At 41.6% G+C, this 23,287-nt stretch overlaps 1 protein-coding gene across 2 annotated transcripts in view; it reads right to left on the bottom strand.

Annotated features, from left to right (window-relative positions):
- Positions 1–21,576, bottom strand: part of FBXO25 (F-box protein 25) — a 42,229-nt gene extending 20,653 nt beyond the window's left edge. For both annotated transcript variants that reach the window (XM_007531095.3, XM_007531101.3), the window contains exons 1-2: positions 21,488–21,576; positions 14,514–14,657 (exon numbers count right to left, since the gene is read on the bottom strand). In XM_007531095.3, coding sequence (XP_007531157.1) covers positions 14,514–14,650 — 137 coding nt within the window. In that variant the 5' untranslated portion in view covers positions 14,651–14,657; positions 21,488–21,576. The remainder of the gene's footprint in view (positions 1–14,513; positions 14,658–21,487) is intronic.
- Between the last annotated feature and the right edge of the window lie 1,711 nt (positions 21,577–23,287).

Here is a 23,287-nt window from a genome sequence, read left to right as displayed (position 1 = left end):
GGCATTAACTAAAAACCTGAACACATTCTATTTCATAATTTTTCTTCTTCCTTAAGCAATAAAAAAAAAATCATATTACCACCAATACACTCCCTCAAAACAACAAATTCCCTGAGATTTTATTTCTCAACATTGATAACTGAGCTGTTTTCAGCTCAGAGGGTTCTGTGGAGATGAGCAGCAGGGAAGGTGTGTGGGATTGGAGCTCAGAACCAAGGAAGTAAATTGCTTATTTCCTCATCATCTTCTTTGACAAGAAAATTGTATAGGAGAACCTTTCCACTAACCAGTATTCACTTTTAATAAAAACAGCTGAATTTGCCAGATGAATCTATTTATCACTGTCAGAACAAGACTTAAACAGCACTGGCAACAGTTGTAAATCATCAAGACAAGTGAAAGTGCATTTAGAAAAACAAACAACTTAACATCAGCAGCAGTCCTTAAATAAAACCAATTCATGGAAATTGGTTGATCCGGGTTATATCTTATATTTAATCTTACAGCAGTTGTCATCGATTGAAACACTGGAATGAGTAAGTTTTCAAATATGAACAGTACTGCCACTGCAAATACATCAAAGGAAAAGCGGAAACAGCCTTCTTTGAGACTGGCACCGGAAGGAATACCAGTTCAAGGAGTAGTGTGGAGCTGTGTCCTCACTCCCAGGAACCCACCCTTCCACTTACCCACCAGCCCAGCTTCCCCATATTAAGGCAGAAAGTTTCCCATTTGATTTGCTGGCTGAACATAGCAGGGCTGCCTGCAGGAATCACCTAGCAGCACCAGCTAGTTTGGATCCTTGTCCCCCTGGGTTCACACACTGTGAAGATCAGGTGGGCTCAGTTGTGTGGCTACATGGGCGGGAAAGGAGCACAGGGAGCTCAGATTAGGCCCAGGACCATGTCGGACACGGCATGTTGCCTGAATCCACACGTGATAATGAAAGAAACCTGATTACTATCCAGTAAACTGTGGTTACTTGCCATTTTTATGAAGTAATGTAAGTAGGGGGAGGCCATAAATATTTGTTGGTGGTTTTATATTGTTTGGTTATCTTTTTTTTTTTTTTTAAAGTACGGGACATCAAGATGGCTCACTTGGGAGGGTGCCGGCACTGCCATGCACAGCATGACCCAACCCACATAAGCCACATGCAAGTACTAAAGTACTAGAGAAAGCAGCAGTGCTAGTGTAAGTTTAGAAGCATTTACTTCTCTCGGTCTTTCTCTGAAAAAGTAAAAGTAGGGAAGACAAGTAAATGCTTCTAAACTTACAATTGAACCTATTAAAATGTAAGTAATGTATAGACCTCTGTATTTTACATGCAATGTGAACTGCTGATCACATCTCACAGCAAAAACATATATTTTTTATTTTTGATTTCATGAATAAGATAAATATCACTGACCCCAATTTAAAAATCAATGACCTTTAACAACAAAAACAGCTATAAAAATTGAGCAAAGAACTTGAGTACACATTTCTCCAAAGATAATGGTCAACAAGTATATGATCAACATATATGATCAACATAATGGTCAACAAGTATATGAAATGAATACCAATCATTAAAAAAAATGCAAACCAAAATAGCAATAAAATGCTTCCCCACACTCACTAGGGTGGTTATTATATTGTTTAACACATAAAATAACACGTGTAGGTGACTAATGTTGGGGAATTGGGACCCTTCTGTGCTGTTGGTGGAAATGTAAATTTGAGCAGCCTCTATAGAAAATAGTATGATTCATCAACAAACTTAACACAGAAATACTATATGATCTAGCAATTCTGCTTCTGAACATTTATTTGAAAGAACTAATAGTAGGAGCAGAGGGAATATTTGCACAGCATTCTCAATGCAGCATATTTGCAGCAGGCAAAAGGGAGAAGCAACACAAATGTCCACTGACAGGTGAATGGACATTTATGTGGACACACACGGATGGACACACACACACACACATTACTCTCTGATCTTCAAAGATAGGACTTTCTTTTTTATGCCACTTTATTATTTTTTTATTTATAAAAAGGAAACACTGACAAAACCATAGGATAAGAGAGGTACAACTCCGCACAATTCCCACCACCAGAACTCTGTATCCCATCCCCTCCCTTGATAGCTTTCCTATTCTCTGACATTTATACTACAGATGAGCCTGGAGGATCTTATGCTAGTTGAAATAAACTCTCACACAGGGACAAAGTGCATGATTCCACTTATTAGAGGCCTGGTGCATCCCGTGAGTACCCATTCAATGGGGAAACTGACGATCCTTCCTAGCCGACTGAATCCACATGGATCCCAGTCACTTTCAAAGCCAGCAACAAGCAGCTCAACCTGACGCTGTTGACTGGCTACGGAAGAAGGGCAAACGCTAGAAGAAGAAGAAGAGGCCTGGAGAAGTCAAATCCAGAGAAAGCAGATGGTAGAGGTTAGGGCAGGGGTTGAATGGGTGCTGAGAGGGGCTGTGGGAAGATGGGAAAAGTTGAGGAGAAGGTTGAATGGTAGTTTGCCAACAAAATGGATGGACTTAAAAGTCAAGATGTAAGTTTCATGGGGGGCGTGGGGAGATGACCGCAAACAGAAGAGAGAGACGGCAGAATGTCTGATGCAGGATGTCTAGGGGGGAGGAGAGTGGTGTTGGGAATAAGGAAGGAGCGAGCCCTCACACCCCACGAGGGGACAGACACAGGAGCAAGAATTGGGGGGGGGGCATATGTATATGTAAGGTAAGCTCAATTTAAGCATCTGGCACTTTACCTCCTCACATCAGAGCTTAGCTCTCCCTTGAAAGACAGCACAACCTCGCTACAAATAAACCCACCACTATGCAGGACTGTCCTGCACCTTCAGCCAAGTTCTTTTCCCATCAAGCAGAGGATGAGATGACTCATCAGAGTGACTCCTAATAGAAGAAACCTCAGATCAAGCAGAAAGTATTCTTATAATCCCCCCAAAGTTAGCATAAAACTTTAGTTTCTTAAGTACAATGTATATTTACATTGTTTTTAAATCACATCTAGGATTATGCATGGGAAATTTTCATACCATCCAACTTACTTTAATCAAAACATCAAAAGCTGTACTAAACCAAGGATACTTATTCCTGCTCTGAGTTGAAGAGTGGCCCCTACCCAAAGATAATTAATTCCTGATCTCCAGTAGCTGCAAATATGGCTTCATTTGAAAGTAGGGTCTTTGCAGATGTGATTATGTGACAGGTCTTGAGATAAAATCATCTGGATTAGCCAGAGGGACTCTGACTCAGTGTCTGAGATCCTTATATAAAGAGGAGAGGTCAGGGTGGAGAGGCATCTCACTGGGTATGGTGCCTGCATAGCTGTGCATATAACCCAAGTTTGAATCCTGGTACCAGGTGAGAGATGCTATGCCACCAAAGGAAGGTTGGTGCTGTGGTGCCTCTGCGTCCACCTTTCTCTGCCTTTTTATCTGAATGACAAAGTGGCCTGGAGTGATGAGGTCAAACATGTACAATGCCCTGAGTCCACTAAAATAAAGAAGGTGATAAAGAGGAGAGGACAAGCAGACAGATGTAGGAAGATGGTCAAGTGACAAGGGAGTGATGAAGTCCTAAGCCCAGAGATGCTCAGTGTCACTGTAACATACCTAAGCAGCAGAGCTGGGAGATTCTCAGTCAGAGCTTCTGTATGGTGCAATCCTGACAACACCCGAGCTTTAGAATTCAGAATGGTGAGGAAAGCATTTATCTTGTTTTTGCCACCAAGTTATCTAGGCAACAGTAAAAACTGCATTTTTTTTTTTCTGACAAGGTTTTATATCATTCCCTGACTTTTCCTTTCATTCTTAGATAGAAACACAGGAGAAAGAGAGAGACATCGGAGCACCTACCCTCCACCATTTGTGAAGTTTCTCACTTGCATGATGCCTCCATGGGATGACTTGAACCTGGGTCCTTTCTCATGGTGAAGTGTAAGCTCCTAGCCCGTCTTAATTACTTGGTAATGCTTAAATGCTACCAATCTACAACCAATTTGTTTTTTGTTTGTTTAGGATGTAAAACCTGTTGTTAAGATCAATACTTCTTTCCTAAGTGTCTCACAGGACACACCTGAGGAGCTGATGTGTTTGTAAGAGGTGCCTGGGCAGAGGCAGCAAAGGACACAGGTTCCGGTGGGACAGGTGCCCAGTAACAGACGTATAATCACACACACACACACCATGAGATTCAGCAAAGGTTCCAGCTGCAGCTCTCAAAGGGCTGCATCAGAAAGCCCAAGGGCAGCAACTACAAGTCTAGGAGAACTATGGAACTGACAGGCATAGAGTTGCCACCTGACCCCTCAGTCTCTGTGTACCCAGGCTGCCCACTCACTCACCCTCCCTTCCACTGTCTCATCAGGTTGGCAGACTCCCACGTGGCTGAGACACTCTCACCAGCTCATGCTATTCACACAGCTTCTGACAACTCCTCCCCCTTGTTTAAGAATGATAAAGCACAGGACAGCTGTCCTGTAGGTGGGTTACAGGCCAGGGATGGAGTAGGCCCAGGTAACACATCTAAGATATTCAGAGGGAATTCAAGTCACAGATTTATCACCTAGACAGAGACTTTAAAGGACAAACACCCTAACAATTTTCAGCTATTGTCAGGCACAGGAAACACTGTGATCAGTGTCACCATGAGGAACCCACTACCGGATGTGCTCAAAGTAGTACAACTTGAGAGGAAGAGGTGGAAAGGCTGGAGTGAGCACACAATAAGTATTCATCTGTACAACTATGGCTCATGAGAGCAGAGAAGACCAGCTCTGGCCATGGAGACAAAGAACAAAGGTGGGAGGGGGGTGAGGGGAAGGGACAGGGAATGGAGAAAGGACAAAGAGCTCCAGGGGTTGCACTCTCCTCAGGGCCCAAGAGATGCTGCTCATACTTTCTGGGGAAGAGGCCTCTGACACACTTGCCTGGGGGATAGGAGCTAATGCAACATGCTGCGAAGCCCACCTGTACCTGACCTGGCTCTGAATACAAGGTGGGCTTACTCTCAGGGGTCACAGAATACTGTGAACTGCCAGCCCAGGGACGGGCAGAAGTCCTGGAAAGAGGCTCAAGTTTCTGTAGCTGAGGCCTATTTGCTTCTTCTCACAGCTATAGCCTGGGAGCTGGGAGGTGACATAGCCAAGAGAGTATATACATATTGCCACATGCAAGGACTCCGGATCAAGCCCCTGGGGCACACTTGTGAGGGTGGGTAGGTGAGTGGGGGAGCTTCATGAGCAATAAGGCAGTGTTGCAGGGGTCTCTCTTTCTTTCTCTTTCCCCTCCTACCCTCTCAATTTCTCTTTGTTTTAATCAAAAGGAAAAAATGGCCACTGGGAGCAGTGGATCTGTCCTGCAACACTAAGCCCCAGCAATCACCCTGGTAGCAATTAAAAGAATAATAATAAAGAAGAAGCTGAGAGGCTGTATTTCCCTCTAGAGGAGGCAGGAGTGGCAGCCTCTCCTACTGGGATCAGGGAGTTCTTCACACACATAGCTGGGATCCAGTTCTTAGGGAGAGATAGCGGGGGGTACCTCTGAATGCTAGGTTCCACTGGTCACTATATTGTCATGGGACAGTTTGGCAGGATGTTACTCAGGGGAGACCTCTTAATCACCTAGTTCTGGTGGTGGTTAGGCATGTGCTGGGGACGGAAGGGTGGTTTCAAATGGAGAAAACAGTTCAGAACTAGCTCCCTAACCCTACCCCCAGGGCACACCATAGACTACTGACTGATATGCCCAGCCTTCCTGTGAAATAATAAAAACCATATGACTGGAAAAACTAGAGAGCTCAGAGTTAGAACACAAGACCTGCATGTCTCAGTCCCCAGAGGTTCAAGGTTCAATCTCCATATGCCAGAGCTGAGTTGTGTTCTGGTATTCCCTCTCATTCTCTTCGATAAAAATAAACCTTTGCGGGTGGTGTTGGGGGTTGTCAGCAAAATCGTCCACTTGGAGAGTGTGCTGTCTGTGCCATCTGTATGAACCAAGTTTGGGTCTGGCCCCCCACTGCATTATAGGAAGCTTACGTGCTGTGGTCTTGGGGTCTCTCTCTCTCTGCCTCTGTCTCTAGTTTTTAAAAAAACTTTTGTTTTTAAATCATGACCATTTCATAGATGCAGAAAAAAGTATCTGGCAAGATTCAACGTCCATTTATGATAAAAATTCGCAACAAAGGGCTGGCAAAATATCCCCCACAGACAGTCTGCTGCTTTGCCTTGCTCCTGCCTCATTGAAGGAAGCGTCAGCATTATGGTCAGTCTCTCTTTTCCTTTCTCTGTATTAAAAAAAAAAAAACCTCTCAACAAAATGAAAAGGTGCTTAAAGTCATTAATCAACTTAGAATTGCAAACCAAAACCACAGTAAGATATCACTTCACACTTGCTTAATGACCATTATCTAAAATATAAGAAATAGCAAGTGAGGACATTGGGAAAAGGAAATCCATTTGCATCCTCAGGTAGAATGTTAATGGATCCATTCTCAGGAAAATATAGGGGTTCTTCAAAAAATTAAAAACAGAACCACCATATGATCCAGCAAATTCATTTGTTTATTTAAATAAAGGGAAAAAAAGCATTGATTCAAAAACATCCATACCCCTATGTTCTCTGCAGCACCATGTACAACAGACTTAGAAACAACCTAAATGTCCCTCAATGAATGAATAAAGTAGATGTGGTGCATATACACATGGAATATCACTCAATTTAAAGAAATCTTGTCACGGGGCCAGGCAGTGGTGCACCTGGTTAAGGGCACACATTACAGTGCACAAGGTCCTGGGTTCAAGTCCCTGGTCCCCACTTGTAGGAGGAAAGCTTCACAAGTGAAGCACGGCTACAGGTGTCTCTATCTCCTCTTCTCTCTTGATTCCTGGCTCTCTCTATTCAATAAATAAATAAATATAATTTAAAAAAAATAAATATTGTCATTTGTGACAATTTATATGGTCCTTAGGGGGTGGAGATAACATAACATTTATGTAAAAAAGATTCACATGTCTGAGGCTCCAAAGTCCCAGGTTCAATACTACCACCAGTCTGAGCTGAACAATGCTCTAGTAAGTAATAATAGTAATAACAAAAATAATAATAAATAATTAGTTATTAAAAAATCTGAAAAGAAAAGAAGACATGAGCACCAGAATATGTAAGACACAATAATGGTAGTGGATTTTAACATCACAGATCTTACAGACAGTAAACCAGTAAAGAGGGTGCTGGGAGATGGCTCACTGGTAGAGTGCACTTTACCAAGGACCCAGGTTTGAACCCCTAGCCACGACACAGAAGCACCACACATGTGGGCAGCAGGTGCTGCGATATCTCATTTTATCTCTACTCCTTTCTACCTTTCACCCACTGTTTGAAGGAAAAAAAAAAAAAAAACAAGAACAAGGACAGCATGATCACATAGACTTGAGGCCCTATAAAGCTCTGGTAGGAAAAAAGAAAACCAATAAGGAAATATCAGTCTTAATGGTACATTAGACCAAACAGACGTTAACAGGTATACACAAAACATTCCTTCCAGGGGAACTGGAATATATATTCCTTTCAAGCGGATATAGAATATTCTGACAGACAGATACAAAGCAATTCTCAGGACCAGAAGAAATTACCAAAAAGCTGTTAGACTAGATCATATGTATAAGACAGAACAACTACACATTTGATCACCTATGCAGAATAGAGAGCTGAATAAGAAAAGAACTTTTGCTTTCTACATTATATACTCAGATCCATAGAGGTTTTTCTTTTGTTGTTGTTGTTGTTGGTGGTGGTGGTGGTGGTGGTGGTTTATAAGTGACAAAAATGAAAATCTGAGAGAAAGGTAATGTTAAAACAAAATCAAGACATATATTTGTCCATCCAGTATGGGGTGAATCTACCTTCTTCACCCCATCTTGGATGAAGCTTGAAGAAACCATGTTAAGTGAGATAAGTCAGAAGCAAATGGATGAATATGGGATGATCTCACTGACAGACAGAAGTTAAAAAACAGGATCAGAAGGGAAAACACTGAGCAGAACTTGAACTGAAGATGCACCAAAGTAAAAGACTCTGAGGTGAGAAGAGAGTTCAGGTCCTGGAACATGATGGCAGAGGAGGACCTAGAGGGGTTGTATTGTTATGTGGAAAACAGAGAAATGTTATGCATGTACCTGCTACTGTATTTTACTGTTGACTATAAACCCTTAATCCCTCCAAAAAATAAAATAAAATAAAATAAAGACATGTGTTTGTCATCCAAATGAAATCACAAAATTAAAAAAAAAATGCAAATTCTGCCTGAAATACTTTGGGATGGGTATGACATAAACTCTTTTCACTTCTCTTTCTTACATTTTCTTTGCAGTTACTAAAGAAAAAATTATGGAAGACCATCTACATTTTTACAAAGTCTGTAACAACACCCTGAAGATCACAGAGGGGAAACATCAGCATGACAACAGGTGTGTTTATCTGAATACATGGGTACAAGGGCATCTTCTCTTCCAGGTACTGTGCCTCATTCTAGAGGCTCATGGGTTCCCATCCTTCACTGTGACCATCTGAGCATTCTATTAAGAGATTTAAAAAAATGCAGTTGCTTTTATCTTTTTTCTTCAGGGAGTGACAATTTTAAAATGCCTTTTACAGAAGTCAACTATTTTGGGAACTACTAGAGCTGAAGATAATTTTTGAAGTGCCCAAATGTATGATGAATGATGATACTCACTGCTAATCCCACTGAGAACCAAGCAAACCTTAAAACATTCAAATGTGAATAGAAAGCAGAGTGCCTAATGAAATATAAATAAAAATAAAGTGATAAGCAGATTTAGTAAATGGATGAAACCCTGGAAGCTTCTCTGTGAAGGGAGAGCTAAGCCTGATGTATTTGACTGCATTCTCCTTTATCAGAGTTCAATTCTAAGCACTCTCCACAGCACCTATCAGTGGGAAATAGTGCTAAGGCTTAAAGGCACAGTGTTAGATGGTCCTCTTCAATTCCTTTTTTACAAACACAATGCAATTTCTGATTTCTGTCACCGAATACAAACATTGAATGACAATACTGAGGGAGAGGCAAAAGTTGACAAACAAGATCAGAAGAGAAAACACAAGTAGAACCTGAACTGGAATTGGCGTATTGCACCAAAGTAAAAGACTCTGGGGTGGGTGGGTGGGAGAATACAAATCCAAAAAGGATGACAGACAACCTAGTGGGGGTTGTATTGTTATATGGAAAACTGGGAAATGTTATGCATGTACAAACTATTGTATTTACTGTCAAATGTAAAACATTTATTCCTCAATAAAGAAATTTAAAAAAACAAGAAAAAGAAAAGAAAAAAATACTGAGGGAGGTAAAATCAAATCAGATTCCTACCTAAGACCATTTTCCTCTAGCTAAAGTCTCGGGGTTCACTATGAATTCCTCTTCCTTGCCTTAATGATTCTGCCAATATTGTCATGGCAAGTATCTGTGGTCCCTTACCTGGTCAAATAGTTTTCTAGAGTCCCAGTCTTATTCTCTGTAGCCCAGTTAGTCAGTCTGTCTTCTGTTTTATTAAACAAGCTTCTTTAGAGGGATGCAAGATAACTCCTCTAAAGATAGATCTGTAGTTATAAATTCTATACTTTTTTTTTTTTAAAGATACAAGAGACAGGAAAAGCAAAGAGAGAGTGAAAGAGACCACAGCACCTAAGCTTCCTTCCATGTGGTGGGGGCCAAGCTAGAACCTGGGTCCCACACATGGCAAAGCAAAACACACTATCCAAACCAATCTCGTTCACCAATCAATTCTAGGTATCTTTTATTATTATTATTATTATTTTATATTTATTTATTTTCCCTTTGTTGCCCTTGTTGTTTTTTATTGTTGTTATAGATGTTATTTTGTTAGATAGGACAGAGAGAAGTGGAGAGAAGAGGGGAAGACAGAGAGGGGGAAAGAAAGACAGACACCTACAGACCTGCTTCACCGCCTGCAAAGCAACTCCCCTGCAGGTGGGGAGCCGGGGCTCGAAACACGATCCTTGCTGGTCCTTGCAGTTTGCATCATGTGTGCTTAACCCACTGTGCTACCGCCCGACCCCGTCTAGGTACCTTTTAAATGAAGAATTATGAATCCAAAATAAGGGCTAATATTTGTTTCACCATCACTAACCATAATAATATGAATTCATAGGGATACAGAATAGGAAAGCTATGAGGGGGGATGGGATATGGAGTTCTGGTGGTGGGAACTGTGTGGAGTTGTAGCCCTCTTATCCTATGTTTTTTGTCAATGTTTCCTTTTTATAAATAAAATTATTAGAAAAAATTGGGAGCCGGGCGGTAGCACAGCGGGTTAAGCGCAGGTGGCGCTAAGCGCAAGGGCCGGCATGAGAATCCCGGTTCGAGCCCCCGGCTCCCCACCTGCAGGGGAGTCGCTTCACAGGCGATGAAGCAGATCTGCAGGTGTCTGTCTTTCTCTCCTCCTCTCTGTCTTCCCCTCCTCTCTCCATTTCTCTCTGTCCTATCCAACGACAACGACATCAACTACAACAACAATAAAAAGACAACAAGGGCAACAAAAAGGAAGATAAATAAATAAAATTACAAAAAAAAATCTTGAAAAAATAGGAAAACAAGGAAAAAAATAATATGAATTCAAAGACCAACTTAATCAGAATTCAGAAGAATCAATTGGTTGGCTGCTTCTAAATCAACCTTGAACTACATCTCTTTCTCATTTTCTCTCTGAACTTAAATCCTAAAATGGAAAAAAAAAAAAAAAAAAAAGCATGGGATTAAATTAAATGTCTTCTATTTTCTTGCCTACTTACAAAAAAGAAAGTCAGAATCTTGATTACTTAAATGATTTTTTTCTACAATAATTTTCCTAATTTTAAAAAGTTCACCCTACATTGAAAGTGTTCTCTCTTAAAGCAATTTGGAAGAAGATAAAGACATTCATACAGTGATATCATCATCATCATCATCATCATTATTAATTTGCTACCAGGGTTATCACTGGGCTTACTGCCTATAAAATTCCACCACAGCTTTTGGCTGTCATTTTGTTCCTTTTTGATAAAGGATAATGGAAAGAAAGAGACAGAGGGAGGGAGAGAGGGAGGGAGGGAGAGAGAGACAGAGAGACAGAGAAAGAAGGAAAGATACCTGCAGCACCACTCCACCACTGACAAGGCTGCCTCGGGGGGTGGTCAGGGGCCTGAGCATGGGTCTCTGTACGTGGCAATGCACGCTCTCTGCCAGCTAAGCCATCTGGTGGCATCCATCATATAGTGATTTTAAAAGGTTCACAGAGCTTTATTTTCTTTAGCGAAATTTAAGTTATAAGTTAAGACTGCCATTTCACCCAGAGAAAAAAAAGCAACACTCGCTATGGTTTGGGTCACTCGTGGTTTCTCTCCACAGGTTTGGAAATGCATTTGTGTAGGAAGTGGTGAAAGAAAGAAAAGACAAGGAAAAGAGGTGGTGTGGGAAAGGGAGGGTGCTAGATTGGAAGCAACAGGATGGGTAGAGTAAGTGTTGAGTAATCCTCCCTCACTCCATTCAACATGGAAGAGGCTATAGTTAGATAACTTAACAAAGACTTTCATAAGGACATTTGAACCTTTTCATTCTATATAGAAATGCTTCTGTGAGAAATACTATTTGAAATATATATATATATATATATTACAGGAAGAAAGAGTGGTGAGAGAGAGAGATCAGAGCACTGCTCAGCTCTGGTTTCTGGCGGTGGGGGGATTAAACATAAGATCTTGGACACTCAGGCATGAAAGTCTTTTTGTATAACCATTATGCTGTTTCCTCAGCTCTTGAGAGGATTTTTAAATAGGTTTTAATGGGGATAACAAGTGAGAAGTGACAGGGGGAGATGATGAGGGATAAAGAAAGATATTTAATAAGAAAATACACCTTGATTGTGGTCTTTGGTTCTTTGTATACACAACAAAAATTAATTCTGATACTTTTAACATTTGCTTAGGATAGGAATAGATACTATATGAGCTAAAAAAAAAAAAAAAAAGTGGACCAGCAAGACAGCTCATCTAGGAGGGTGCCTGCTTTGTTATGTATGTGAGCCAGGTTCAAGCCCAGCTTCCACCATACTGAGGGAAGCTTCAGTATATTCCCATCTCTCTGGTCTATCTGAAAAAGTCAGCTCAGAGAAGTGAACTGCTCTTGCAAAATCCTTACTCTAGAGAAGTAGCAAGAACACTATCTCATGCACTGGCACTTTGTTAATTACTTAACTGTTCTAAAACAGTGATACCAGAGATCCCACACTTAATTGTGGATACTGGGAGTTAAGTGTAAGCTGCTAGCATACCCATATATATTCAATCACCTTAAATTTAAGCGATTTGCTATTTTAAAAAACGTGAGATAAGGACCTGAAAGACTGCTCTGTGTACCTGCTTTATCATGGGTTTGATGTAAGTGTAAGATCAGCCTCACACAGTGAAGGAAGCTTTGGTGCTGTGGTCTTTTTCTTTCTTTCTGAAAAAGGTGACCTGGAGCAGTGAAGTCCCACTGATGACCAAATAATAATAATAGCAACAATAATAATATTAACCTTCTGGGTCAGATAATGGCAAATTTACTAGAGCCAAGTTCAAGCCCCCAGCTCCCACCTGTAGGGTGGAAGCTTTACAAGCAGTGAAGCAATGCCATGGGTCCCTGCCACCCCCACCTATGTCTCTCAGAAAAGCAGTGGAGTCATTGTGAAGGCACCAAGTACCAGTGATAACCCTGATAACAAAACAAACAAAAAAATTTTTAACTCACTTAAAAAAAAATTAAATTGCACTAGGGTTATCACTAGGGCTTGGCGATGTCTGCACAATAGATCCATCACTCCCAGTGGCCATTTTTTCCTTTTTTTTTTTTTTCTTCTTTGATAAGATGGGGAAAAATTGAGAGGGGAGAGGGAGATAGAGACGGAGAAAAAGAGAGAGGACTGCCAACCTACTTCACCACTCATGAAGCTTCCTGCAAGTAGGGAGCAGAGAGAGGAGCCCAGGTCCTTGCACATGCTAACATGTGCACTCAATCAGGTGTGCTACTGCCCAGCACCCAAACCTTAACATTCTTAATACCAATTACCTACCAATATCTGTTATGTATCTAATACTAACAAGCGGGGGGCAGGGGGGCAGGAGGAGGCACACCGAGTTAAGTGCACATAGTATAAAGCGCAAGGGCCAGTGTAAGGATCCCTGTTTGAGGCCCCAACTCCCCACCTGCAGGAGGGTCACTTCACAAGCTCTGAAGCAGTTCTGCAGGTGTCTATATTTCTCTTCCCCTCTCTATCTACCTCCCCTCTCAATTTCAATCTATCCTATCCAATTAAAAAAAAAAAAGGCACCAGAAGCAGTGGATTCATAGTGCAGGCACTGAGCCAGAGCGACTGGAGGCAAAAAAAGGGGGGCAGGGAGGGGGCAGTGGCACATCTGGTTGAGCGCACACATTACAGTGTGCAAGGACTCAGGTTCAAGCCCCTGGTCCCCACCTGTGGGGCAGGGGAAGCTTCACAAGTGATGAAACTGGTCTGCAGGTGTCTCTCTCTCTCCTTCTTAATCTCCCCCTCCCCTCTCAATGTCTGTCTCTATCTAAAAATAAATAATTTTTTAAAAGTACTAACAAGCAGATGAAATTATTAATCTTATACAAATTTTACAACCATCAATATTAAATAAAATTCATAATGGTTGCAGAGAAATGCCACATACAGGTTCAATAAATACTGTCTCTACTATTCATATATTTATCTGTTGGTTAAAAATACACAGTTGATAGCCCTGCAGATGTCAAAAATACCTAGTAAGATTACTGACACTTTGAAGACTTCCTGTTTCTCAAATACCGCTGTGGTAGATACTGCTAGTTGTCTTGCTTCTGTGTCTGTGTAGTCTCTTACCTGAACACAAGAGGACCACTACTCCCAACCACCCCGTAAGCTACTGCTCTAGCCATCGTGATGTCAGGGTTGTGACTTTCTGCTTCCTGCTCCTCAGATTAGACCAGAAAGCAGATGACTTAGGCATCATGGCAGCTGGACCCTCACACATGAGGCTGCTCCTCAGAATGGCAGAGCAACACAGCAGTGTCCTTCCACCCTGTAGTGAAATCACTAGACCAGACTGGGCTTTTGACAAGGAAAACCTGTTTCTGTCTGTGGCTTTCTGACAGAGGCCATCAGCACTATACCTCTTAATTTCTCCACTTCCTCGGTTGTTATATGGGTTAGTAATTATCCAAGCTGTCAGGTCACCATACGGGTTGTATGCCTTTAGTAGAAAGGAAGCTGAATTACAGGTGGGTTTCAGGAAATCTGCTAAGCTCAATCTTCAGGTAAATAACTAGTTTCTTCATACCAGTGTTGTGTCGGCAGTTCTTAGTCAAATGACACGGTTTGGAGCTTTGTATTGACCTGAAAACAAAGCTATATATGTTGAGCAGGATGGAACTCACATGCTGTGACTGATTTGGTGCTGCTGGTCATTCTCACTCTCGAGCTCCTGATTCCAGGACTCACACCTTTTCCAGCCATCTTCTGTTTTAATCCAACTCCATCCAGGAGATCTCCAGTCCTGACCCAAAAATGGCATAGTTAACCTATATTAAAAAAAAAAAAGTTAATGCATGTTAAAAATGTATAAGTAACAGACATTTCTTTTGATTTACTAATCTTCTTTATTTATTTTTGTCTCCAGGTCAACATTCTCAAATAGAGACAGACATTCAGAGAAAGAAAGAAAGACACCACTACACTAAAGTTTCTCCCTGTATAGTGGGGGCTAGGCTCCAACCTGAGTCACACTCCTAGCAAGGCAGGTGCCTTCCTAGGTGAGTTATCTTTCTGGCCCTTCATTCACTGCTTTTAAAGAACAAAAGTTCTACTTACAAATACATAAATAAGTGAATGAATAAATATCTCCTGTGAGCTAAATGCTGGCTGCATGTTGGTGAGAAAACAGTGAAGGTATAATATTGTGTTTTAGTTAAACAAAAACAGTAAGACAGGACACATGCTGGTGGATGTATTAACCCAATGTGGGTTTTTCATGAGACTTGTCAGAGGTGACATCTCAGCTCATCCGTGAAGAACAAGGAGAAGTCAGAAGTTGAGACTGAACAGAAAGCAGCACTCAAAACAGGAAACTGTGCCAGAAGCCAGAAGCAACATATTCATCTTCAGCAATTTCATGTAGTCCAACTTGGTTGAAGCTTACAATATAAGGGGGAGTGAGGAGTGGTGAGAAATAATAATAAAGACATCACAGGTAAGGGTGGAGGGGTCAGATGGATAGTAAGGAGAAAGACTGGCTGTCTGGTAGTGGGTGTGGTGTGGCAAATCATTTTGAAGAGGTATGAAAGCTGCACTCCTAAAATATGTATGTATGTAAAAATCTTACCTCAATTTAAAATAAATACAAGATTATGGCATCCAATTACCTGGGGTGGGAGTAATAAGGGAGAGATAATGTCAAAGGACTTGGACTTTACTCTAAGGGCAAGGGCAAGTCATAAGGGACTTTAGCAGAGGAGTGATTAGATTTGAGCTTTACACAGAACTTAGAGCTACACAATAGAGAAAAAGGATGGTGCAGGGGACACATGAAGAAGAGAAATCATGACTGTAGGTTACTAACAACAGACACAAAAACAGAGATTCTAAAAAAAATTAGGAGGTAGAGCTAGATAGCAAAGGGCTGGTGTCTCACTTATTCTGAGTACACTTAATGAAAGGCCTGTGGCATAAGAACAATGCCAGATTGACTCATTGTAATCTGGCTTTTGAGTTATGAATAAAGAAAGGATAATGGCTTTTTGGGGGTGTGTGTGAAAGAGCTGTTGATTTCAGTTATGGCTATGCCTCCAAGGTGTGTTACACTTGTGGTGTACTAGACTCTAGGCTACACTAAACTCCAGGCATAACAATTATCACTTTAAAATGATTAAACAGACATTACTGCCTTTCTTTTACAAAGTCTACAATTCAGTGAGAAGACACCTCATGTAACATCCCTCCTATTACCTGGAATTCGTTATCTTTTGGGAGGTTCCCATTAACAGAATAGCCAGGAAGTGTTCCAACAAGCCAAGTGTATAGCGCCAGCCAAACCGAATTAAACATGAATACTTATGGGGCCGGGCTGGGCCGTGACATACCTGGTTGAGTGCTGACATTACACTGTGCAAGGACGTGGGGTCAAATCCTAGTCCAAAACTGCAGGGGTGAAGTTTCACAAGTGGTGCAGTGAGGCTGTGTTTTCTTCCCCTTACTACCTCCCCCTTTCCTCTCAATTTCTCTGTCATATCAATAAACACAGACATACACGCACATGCACCACATGACTACTGTGAGGGATGGATACTTGTAAAAATCTCAAGGCCCATCCAGTGATTCTCATGCACAGTGAAGGCTTAGAACTGCCTGAGATGTGCACGTTGCTGAGTCAAACGTTTCCCTGGTCTCTACGTCTAAAAACATCTAATCCCTCCGATGCTTCTCACCCACTCCCATCCCATCTGCCTCTCCGCAATACCTAGTGCCTTCATAGTAATAAATGTTGTCTCAAAGTATTTGCATGTTTACAGTCTTCCTCTAAGGGAATGAAAGTGCTTGCTCAACTCTGTACCTAGAACAGTGTAAGGCATACAACGCGAGCTCACAAAACCTTGAATGTAATAATGAATTAGTTAAAATAAGAGATCTGTGGCTCAGAAGAGAGAGAGTTAAGGCTGAAGAATAAGGTAAGTAAAAGGAACATTGGCAGTTAGAAGACAAGTAGATGAAGATGAGTGAGAAAGAAAATGAACAGCAAGACGAGGGGTAGACATTAGGGAAGAGTTGGAAGACAAGAAGAATGCATGTTAAGGAAGAAATGATTGACAGAGGGAGAGATATTATAAAGAAGTCAGCATAATAATAATTGAAATGTATGCACTGAATTTTGCTACATAAAGATGGCTTATGGTGCAACCAAAAATAGCTCAAGTAATGTGATAGATTAATTTCATATTCAAAGTAGCCTTGAGGTATTTTTTAGATGTGGAGTTTTTTAATCATCTTCCATCTATACTTATAATAACAAAGACTGACTACTAAGTAGGCATTTGTGCTGACCTGGTACATGAAATATATGATGAAGTAGCCTTCACTAGTACTAAGAGGAGCTAAAACCCATGCTGAGTTAATTTATAATCAGAACACATCTTTTTAAAAGTCACATATTGGTTAAATTCTTACTTTAGAAGGTTCTTTGGAATCATTTCTGAAATCTCAACACTATGGGATACAACTCATCTCACAGACTTGCTTCAAAACTACCGATCACCATAAAATCCAAAAGCCCCCACCTATGGCCCAGTGAATCCAAACTTATCTGAGACTATCCCCAACAGTACACTTCTGAGTTACTGATTTTCATAAAGCTTCAGATATAAAGCAGAGAGCATTCCTACAAAAGAAGATGCAGTGATGTAGAAAATAATGTTTGGATGGTGACTTTTGGCTCATAAAACACATCTAAGAGAAAAATGTCTCTTAGGGCTATTCTGCCAGTTGCCAAATATCTCTCAATGATATATTGAAGCTAGATTCAGAGTTCTATGTTAAAAATCAACTGGAGGGGCCAGGCAGTAGTGCACCTGGTTAAGCACATACATTACAGTGCACAAGGACCCAGGTTCAAGCCCCTGGTCCCCATCTGCAGAGGGAAAGCTTCACAAGTCGTGAAGCAGGGCTGCAGGTGTCTCTTTGTCTCTCTCCCTCTATATCTCCTCCCCTTTCAATTTCTCAGTTTCTATCCAATAACAAATTAAAAAAATTTTTTAATCAACTGGAAACCACATAGAACATGCTTATAATAGACCAGCTACAAGATTATGTCAGTGACAGACATTTAGTCCCAGACTAAATATGCTATTGTGTTGTGCTGTCCCTTCCCTGTAAGTATACTAGTTAGACAATAAACTGAAAAAAAGCAAAACACACATGAGTCCACAAATGGTATAATAATACAAAAACATAATACATGCAATCAGGCCATGTGAGCAATGAATGAGTGGTATAGGTAATTTAAAAAGACTCAGAGTAAAAAGCAAATCATCTGGCAAACCACTGAAAAGAAATTGTATTTCAGCCTGACTTTAAAGTTTGGTTAGATCTTAAGCCAAGAAAAAAACACCAATCACAGCGTTGGTGAGTGAGAAAATACAAAACTAGGAATCCACACAATATATCTAATACTGATGATTACAGGCTGGCTACGGAAGAAGGGCAAACGCTAGAAGAAGAAGAACAGGCTGGCTGAAATGGGGAAATATTTTTTTCATTTAGTCTTTTTAAAAATGGTTCTTTATTTATTGTTGGCTAGAGACAGAAATTGAGAAGGGGGAGATAGAAAAGGGAAGAGATAGAGAGCTACCTGCAGCCTTGCTTCATCACTTGTGAAGCTTCCCCTGGTAGGTGAGGATCAGGGGCTTGAACCTGGGCCCTTGTGCACTGTAATGTATACACCACCACTTGGCCAAGAAATGAAGAATTCTAATGGGAAGGTGATGAGAAACCAGATGAATAAAAATGTTGAATATTAAGGGTATTTAGACTTTTTCCTCTACATAATAAAAAATAATTTTTTTTAGCTGTAGTAGTAATACAATCAGTACTGTTTTAAGTACAATTTACCTGAATCTGATTGAATGGCAGAAAAGACAACTACCTGGGTATTAGATCCTAAATCTAGAGGACTGCCCATGCATATTTGTCCTAAATTAACAAACAGTTTTTAAAAACTTAAGTATACTTGTTTATCTAGACAATAGGTCCACTCACCACTTAATATACATATTCATACAGAAGCAATCTCCATACAATTAACTAAGATCCAACTTGGTGTTTCCAATGAGAAATGGATTTCTGTGTAAATGATATATATCCCAAAAGTTTAGTAGCTTTATTTTTGATTTGCAAAGTTAAATGCCTCTAATTTTTGAAAAATTGAGACCTAGGCCTTTGTAATTGAAGCTTTTTTTTTTTTTTCCTTGCTCTGCTTTTTCCATTGACTTGTTTACAATATCTGTATTTTAGAGTCTGTGCTTTAGGTCATGAACATAATAACTTTCCTATGAAAATAAAACTTCATTTTGATCCAAAGAGGATAATGTACAGTGTTTGTGGAGTATACATGTGTCCAGGGATGCCTTTTCCTTTGTATTGAAAATGTAACTACTTGGAAATGAACTTTTTAAAATTTGCATCATCTTTTTAACTGTACTTCATTCCTTCCAACCCAGAGAAATACAAGCACTTACCAGCTGAAACATTTAGGCCAAACTAAATTTCTCACATTGTTAAAGCCAAAATGAATTATCCAAAGAGTTTTGATAGTTGTAAGAGAAACTCTTAAATGCATAACACTTCTAAGCACCCTGTCTGGTCCAAGTTTATTTGTTTCTATTGCCACCAAGGCTATCGCTGGGGCTCTGTGCCTGCATGATGAATCCACTGCTCCCAGTGACCATTTCTCTCTTTCTTTCTCTTTCTTTTTTTTGGATAGAGAGAGAACTTGAGAGGGAAGAACAGGGGAGAGAGAGAGAGAGAGAGAGAGATGAAGGATAAGAGGGAGACAGAGACTTGCAGCACTGATTTACTGCTCATGAAGCATCAACTCTGCAGGTGGACCCAGAGCTTTAACCCATTCCCTGCACATAGTGATGTGTGTACTCTTCCAAGTGCACCACTTCCTGCCCCCTGGCCCACCATTTCTGAGAAATGTGGGGGAGGGGGCCTACACCAAAGCACTGTATCTTCCATGGAGTGTCCTTGGTACTGTTCACAGTGCCCAGGGTGACACATATGTTAGGTTGTACGCTCTAACCACTAAGTCAGCTGCAGAAAATATTATACCTAATAATACACAGACCAGAAGATATTATCTATACTCATCATAATGTAAATATAAACACAGTAAAGCAGACTTGACAGGAAGCAAAACTGACACATTTTTAAAAGGCTATGTGTATGCTGCCATTTGTTTTCAACTTAGGTGAAAAGGAAATGGAGTAACCTGTACTTAGCAGCAATGAAGGTGTGCTTCAAAACAATAAAAGTTTCAAAAGCTAGAAAAAGAAATATTATAAACAAATGAGTTACAATGAAAATAACAGGCCGTGATCTGGGAGGTAGTGAAGTAGATAAAGAATTGAACTCTCAAGCATGAGGTCCAGTGTTCAATCCCTGGCATCACATGTACCAGAGTGATAATATGGTTCTTTCTCTCTCTCTCCTCCTTTCTCATTAATGAATAAACAGATATTTTTTTAATATATTTTTTTTTAAAAAAAGAAAAGAACAGGCCTTTCCACATTCAGAGAAGGTTGACAGAGGAATTTTGTCTCCCCTGTATTTTTCATTACAAGTTTTGAGAACATCATTTGCATTTTCTTTGCTAAGATATAATATCTTACCCTCAACTTGCTAAACATCTCAGTTTTATATATATTTTTCTTACAATATTTCCAAATAGTCTCAGGTCAAACATAAATAGGACATATTTCTAAGGGTCGAAGAATCTGCTCCAGAAAGAACAAACATCAAGAGAAGGAGAACTGAGAGAGAGGGGTGTCAGAAGTGGGATTTAGTGTTGGCAGGATCTGGTACTTGATGGAGATGGGTGTACTACCTGAAAACGAGGAGTGATCAAGAAAGAGCAGGAGAGGGGGCCGAGTGGTGGCGCACCTGGTTGAGGGCACATGTTACAATGCACAAGAGCCGGGGTTCGAGCCCCCCAGTCCCCATCTGCAGGGGGAAAGCTTCACAAGTGGTGAAGCAGTGCCGCAGGTCTCTCATCCTCTCTATCCCTCCCTTCCCTCTCGATTTCTGACGGTCTCTATCCAATCAATCAATAAAAAATAATAATAGAAAGAGCAGGAGAAACTATTCTTGGGCTGGGTTGAACAGTGTGGATTTTGAGAGAGAGGGAGGGTGGGGGGGAGAGAGGTGGGGAGGAGGGGTCTCTAAGCTTGAGTTTCAGGATGAGTTGAAGCGGGGAGGGGAAGGGCTGTCAGAAGAGAATGAGGCAGGTTACAAGGAGGTGACAGCTAGGGCGACGGGGAGGGAGGAAGACAGGTAAGGAGGCAGGAAGACAATGAAGGAGGGTGCGGACTCGAAGGGTCTGCGGGCAGGAAAGGAGTGAAGCAGGGAAGCTAGAAAGAAATGGAGCTGAGAAATGGGGGGAGAAGGGAGCCGGCGGGGGCGGGGGAGCAGGTGGGAGTCGCCGCAGGGCTCCCGGCGGAGGCAGGAGAAGGGCAGCCCTGGCTCGGGGCCTGAGGGAAGGGTGGAATCATCAAGAGGCCGCCACAAGATGCGGGGCGGGGGTGCTGAAGGACTCTCGGGGAGGGGCATCGGTGAGACCCCCCGCCCCCGGCCCGCAGCCTACCTGGTGCGGGGCCGAGATACCACCGGCAGAGCGTCCCCACCTGACGTTATTGCCGGAAGTCGCCCCTGGCCCCGAAGGCCCCGCCCACACACCGGGAAGCTCCTCCTCTGACCCTCTGATTGGTCCGCAGGACTCCGCGTGACCTTGTTGCTACCCGGTCCCAAAGGCCTGACGCGCCTGCTCAGTGGAAGCTTGTGCTCAGTCCACGCACGCTCCCTGCACAGCTGCAGACGGGTGTGGAGGGAGTATGGAGAGGGTGAGAAAGGAGCAGGAATAGGAATAGAAAGTGGGGGATCTAAGGGGGAGAGGGTAGGTGTATCCCACGTTATTGTCACAGGCCCATCAAGTGATTCGGATGGATTCTAGGCCTGAGCTGACCTCATCTTGTCAAGATGATCTTATGGGTCTCCACCAGAGGGCAGAGGCCCCCAGGTAGGATGCTGTCATTGCAGGTTTGAGGGCTGAGGGGTCTCTTTTGGAAGGAAATTGTAAAGAAAAAGTGGGGGTGTAAAGGGCCCCAGGAAAGTTCTGCAGAAACCTCTTATTGGGGTGCCACTTTTTAAAAATAATGTATTTATTTATTCATGAGCAAGATATGAGAGAGAGAAAGAACCAGACATCACTCTGGTACATGTGCTGCCAGAGATTGAACTCAGGACCTCATCGTTGAGAATCTGATGCTTTATCTACTGAACCACCTCTCAGACCACTTGCGGTACCACTTATACACAGATTGTCCAGATGTTCTGTTACCCCAGTTATTTAGTCCGGGAGGAAGTCACCAGGTTTCTTCTTGTTCTTTAATCCAGTTCCGTTAATGTCCCAGGATTGGGGATACTTATACTCACTGATACTGTTCCTCCCCCCAAACCAGGAGTTATGGTGCTTTTCATAAGCTGCCTGTCTGTTCTCTGCCTGGGGACGGTAAAGAGTAGTATCAAGATAAGAAGGCTAATTTTACTTCCAAACATTAGTAATATAAGTGAAAAATTTTTAAAAACTCATTTCTCAGAGCTAAATGCTGTCATTTAGGCATAGGATTGTGTCACAACTTATAAGATAGTGTCCTGGAAGTTGGGCATAACACAATGTCAACAACCCTGCGCTCAAGAGCTCATTGTCTAATTCAGAGGATGGCAGATATCAGTGAGAAAACAGGATGCTGAAGACTATCGGGACATACAGAATGTGAGGCAGATTGGGGCCAAAAGTAAACCACTCTTATGCTTCCAAGAAGGTGCTAGAAGATATGGGTGTCAGAAGTCAACTTGGGCCCATACTCCCAGAGGGATAAAGAATAGGAAAGCTATCAGGGGAGGGGATGGGATATAGAGATCTGGTGGTGGGAATTGTGTGGAGTTGTACCCCTCCTATCCTGCGATTTTCTTAATGTCTCCTTTTTTAAAATAAATAAATAAATAAATAAATAGAAATCAACAGGCTGTGTGCTCCCTTGTTTCAACTCTCTTGTTGGATTTGCCTCCTTATCTATCAAATTAGGGATTAGAACAGAATTTGGGGTACCTGGTAGGTGGTGCATTGGGAGAGTGCAAGACAGTATGCAAGAAGTCCTGAGTTCAGTCCTGGTACCAGAGTGATGCTTTGGTCCGCTCTTCTCCCCTTTACTCTTAAATAAAGAAATAAATCTTTTTTTCTTTTTTTTTTATTTAAGAAAGGATTAATTAACAAAACCATAGGGTAGGAGGGGTGCAACTCCACATAATTTCCACCACCCAATCTCCATATCCCACCCCCTCCCCTGATAGCTTTCCCATTCACTAGCCCTCTGGGAGCATGGAC

This window comes from Erinaceus europaeus, chromosome 2 (genome assembly GCF_950295315.1).
Source record: "Erinaceus europaeus chromosome 2, mEriEur2.1, whole genome shotgun sequence".
Taxonomy (NCBI): domain Eukaryota; kingdom Metazoa; phylum Chordata; class Mammalia; order Eulipotyphla; family Erinaceidae; genus Erinaceus; species Erinaceus europaeus.
Note: the sequence above shows the minus strand (reverse complement) of the source record. Positions and strands in the feature narration are given on the sequence as shown.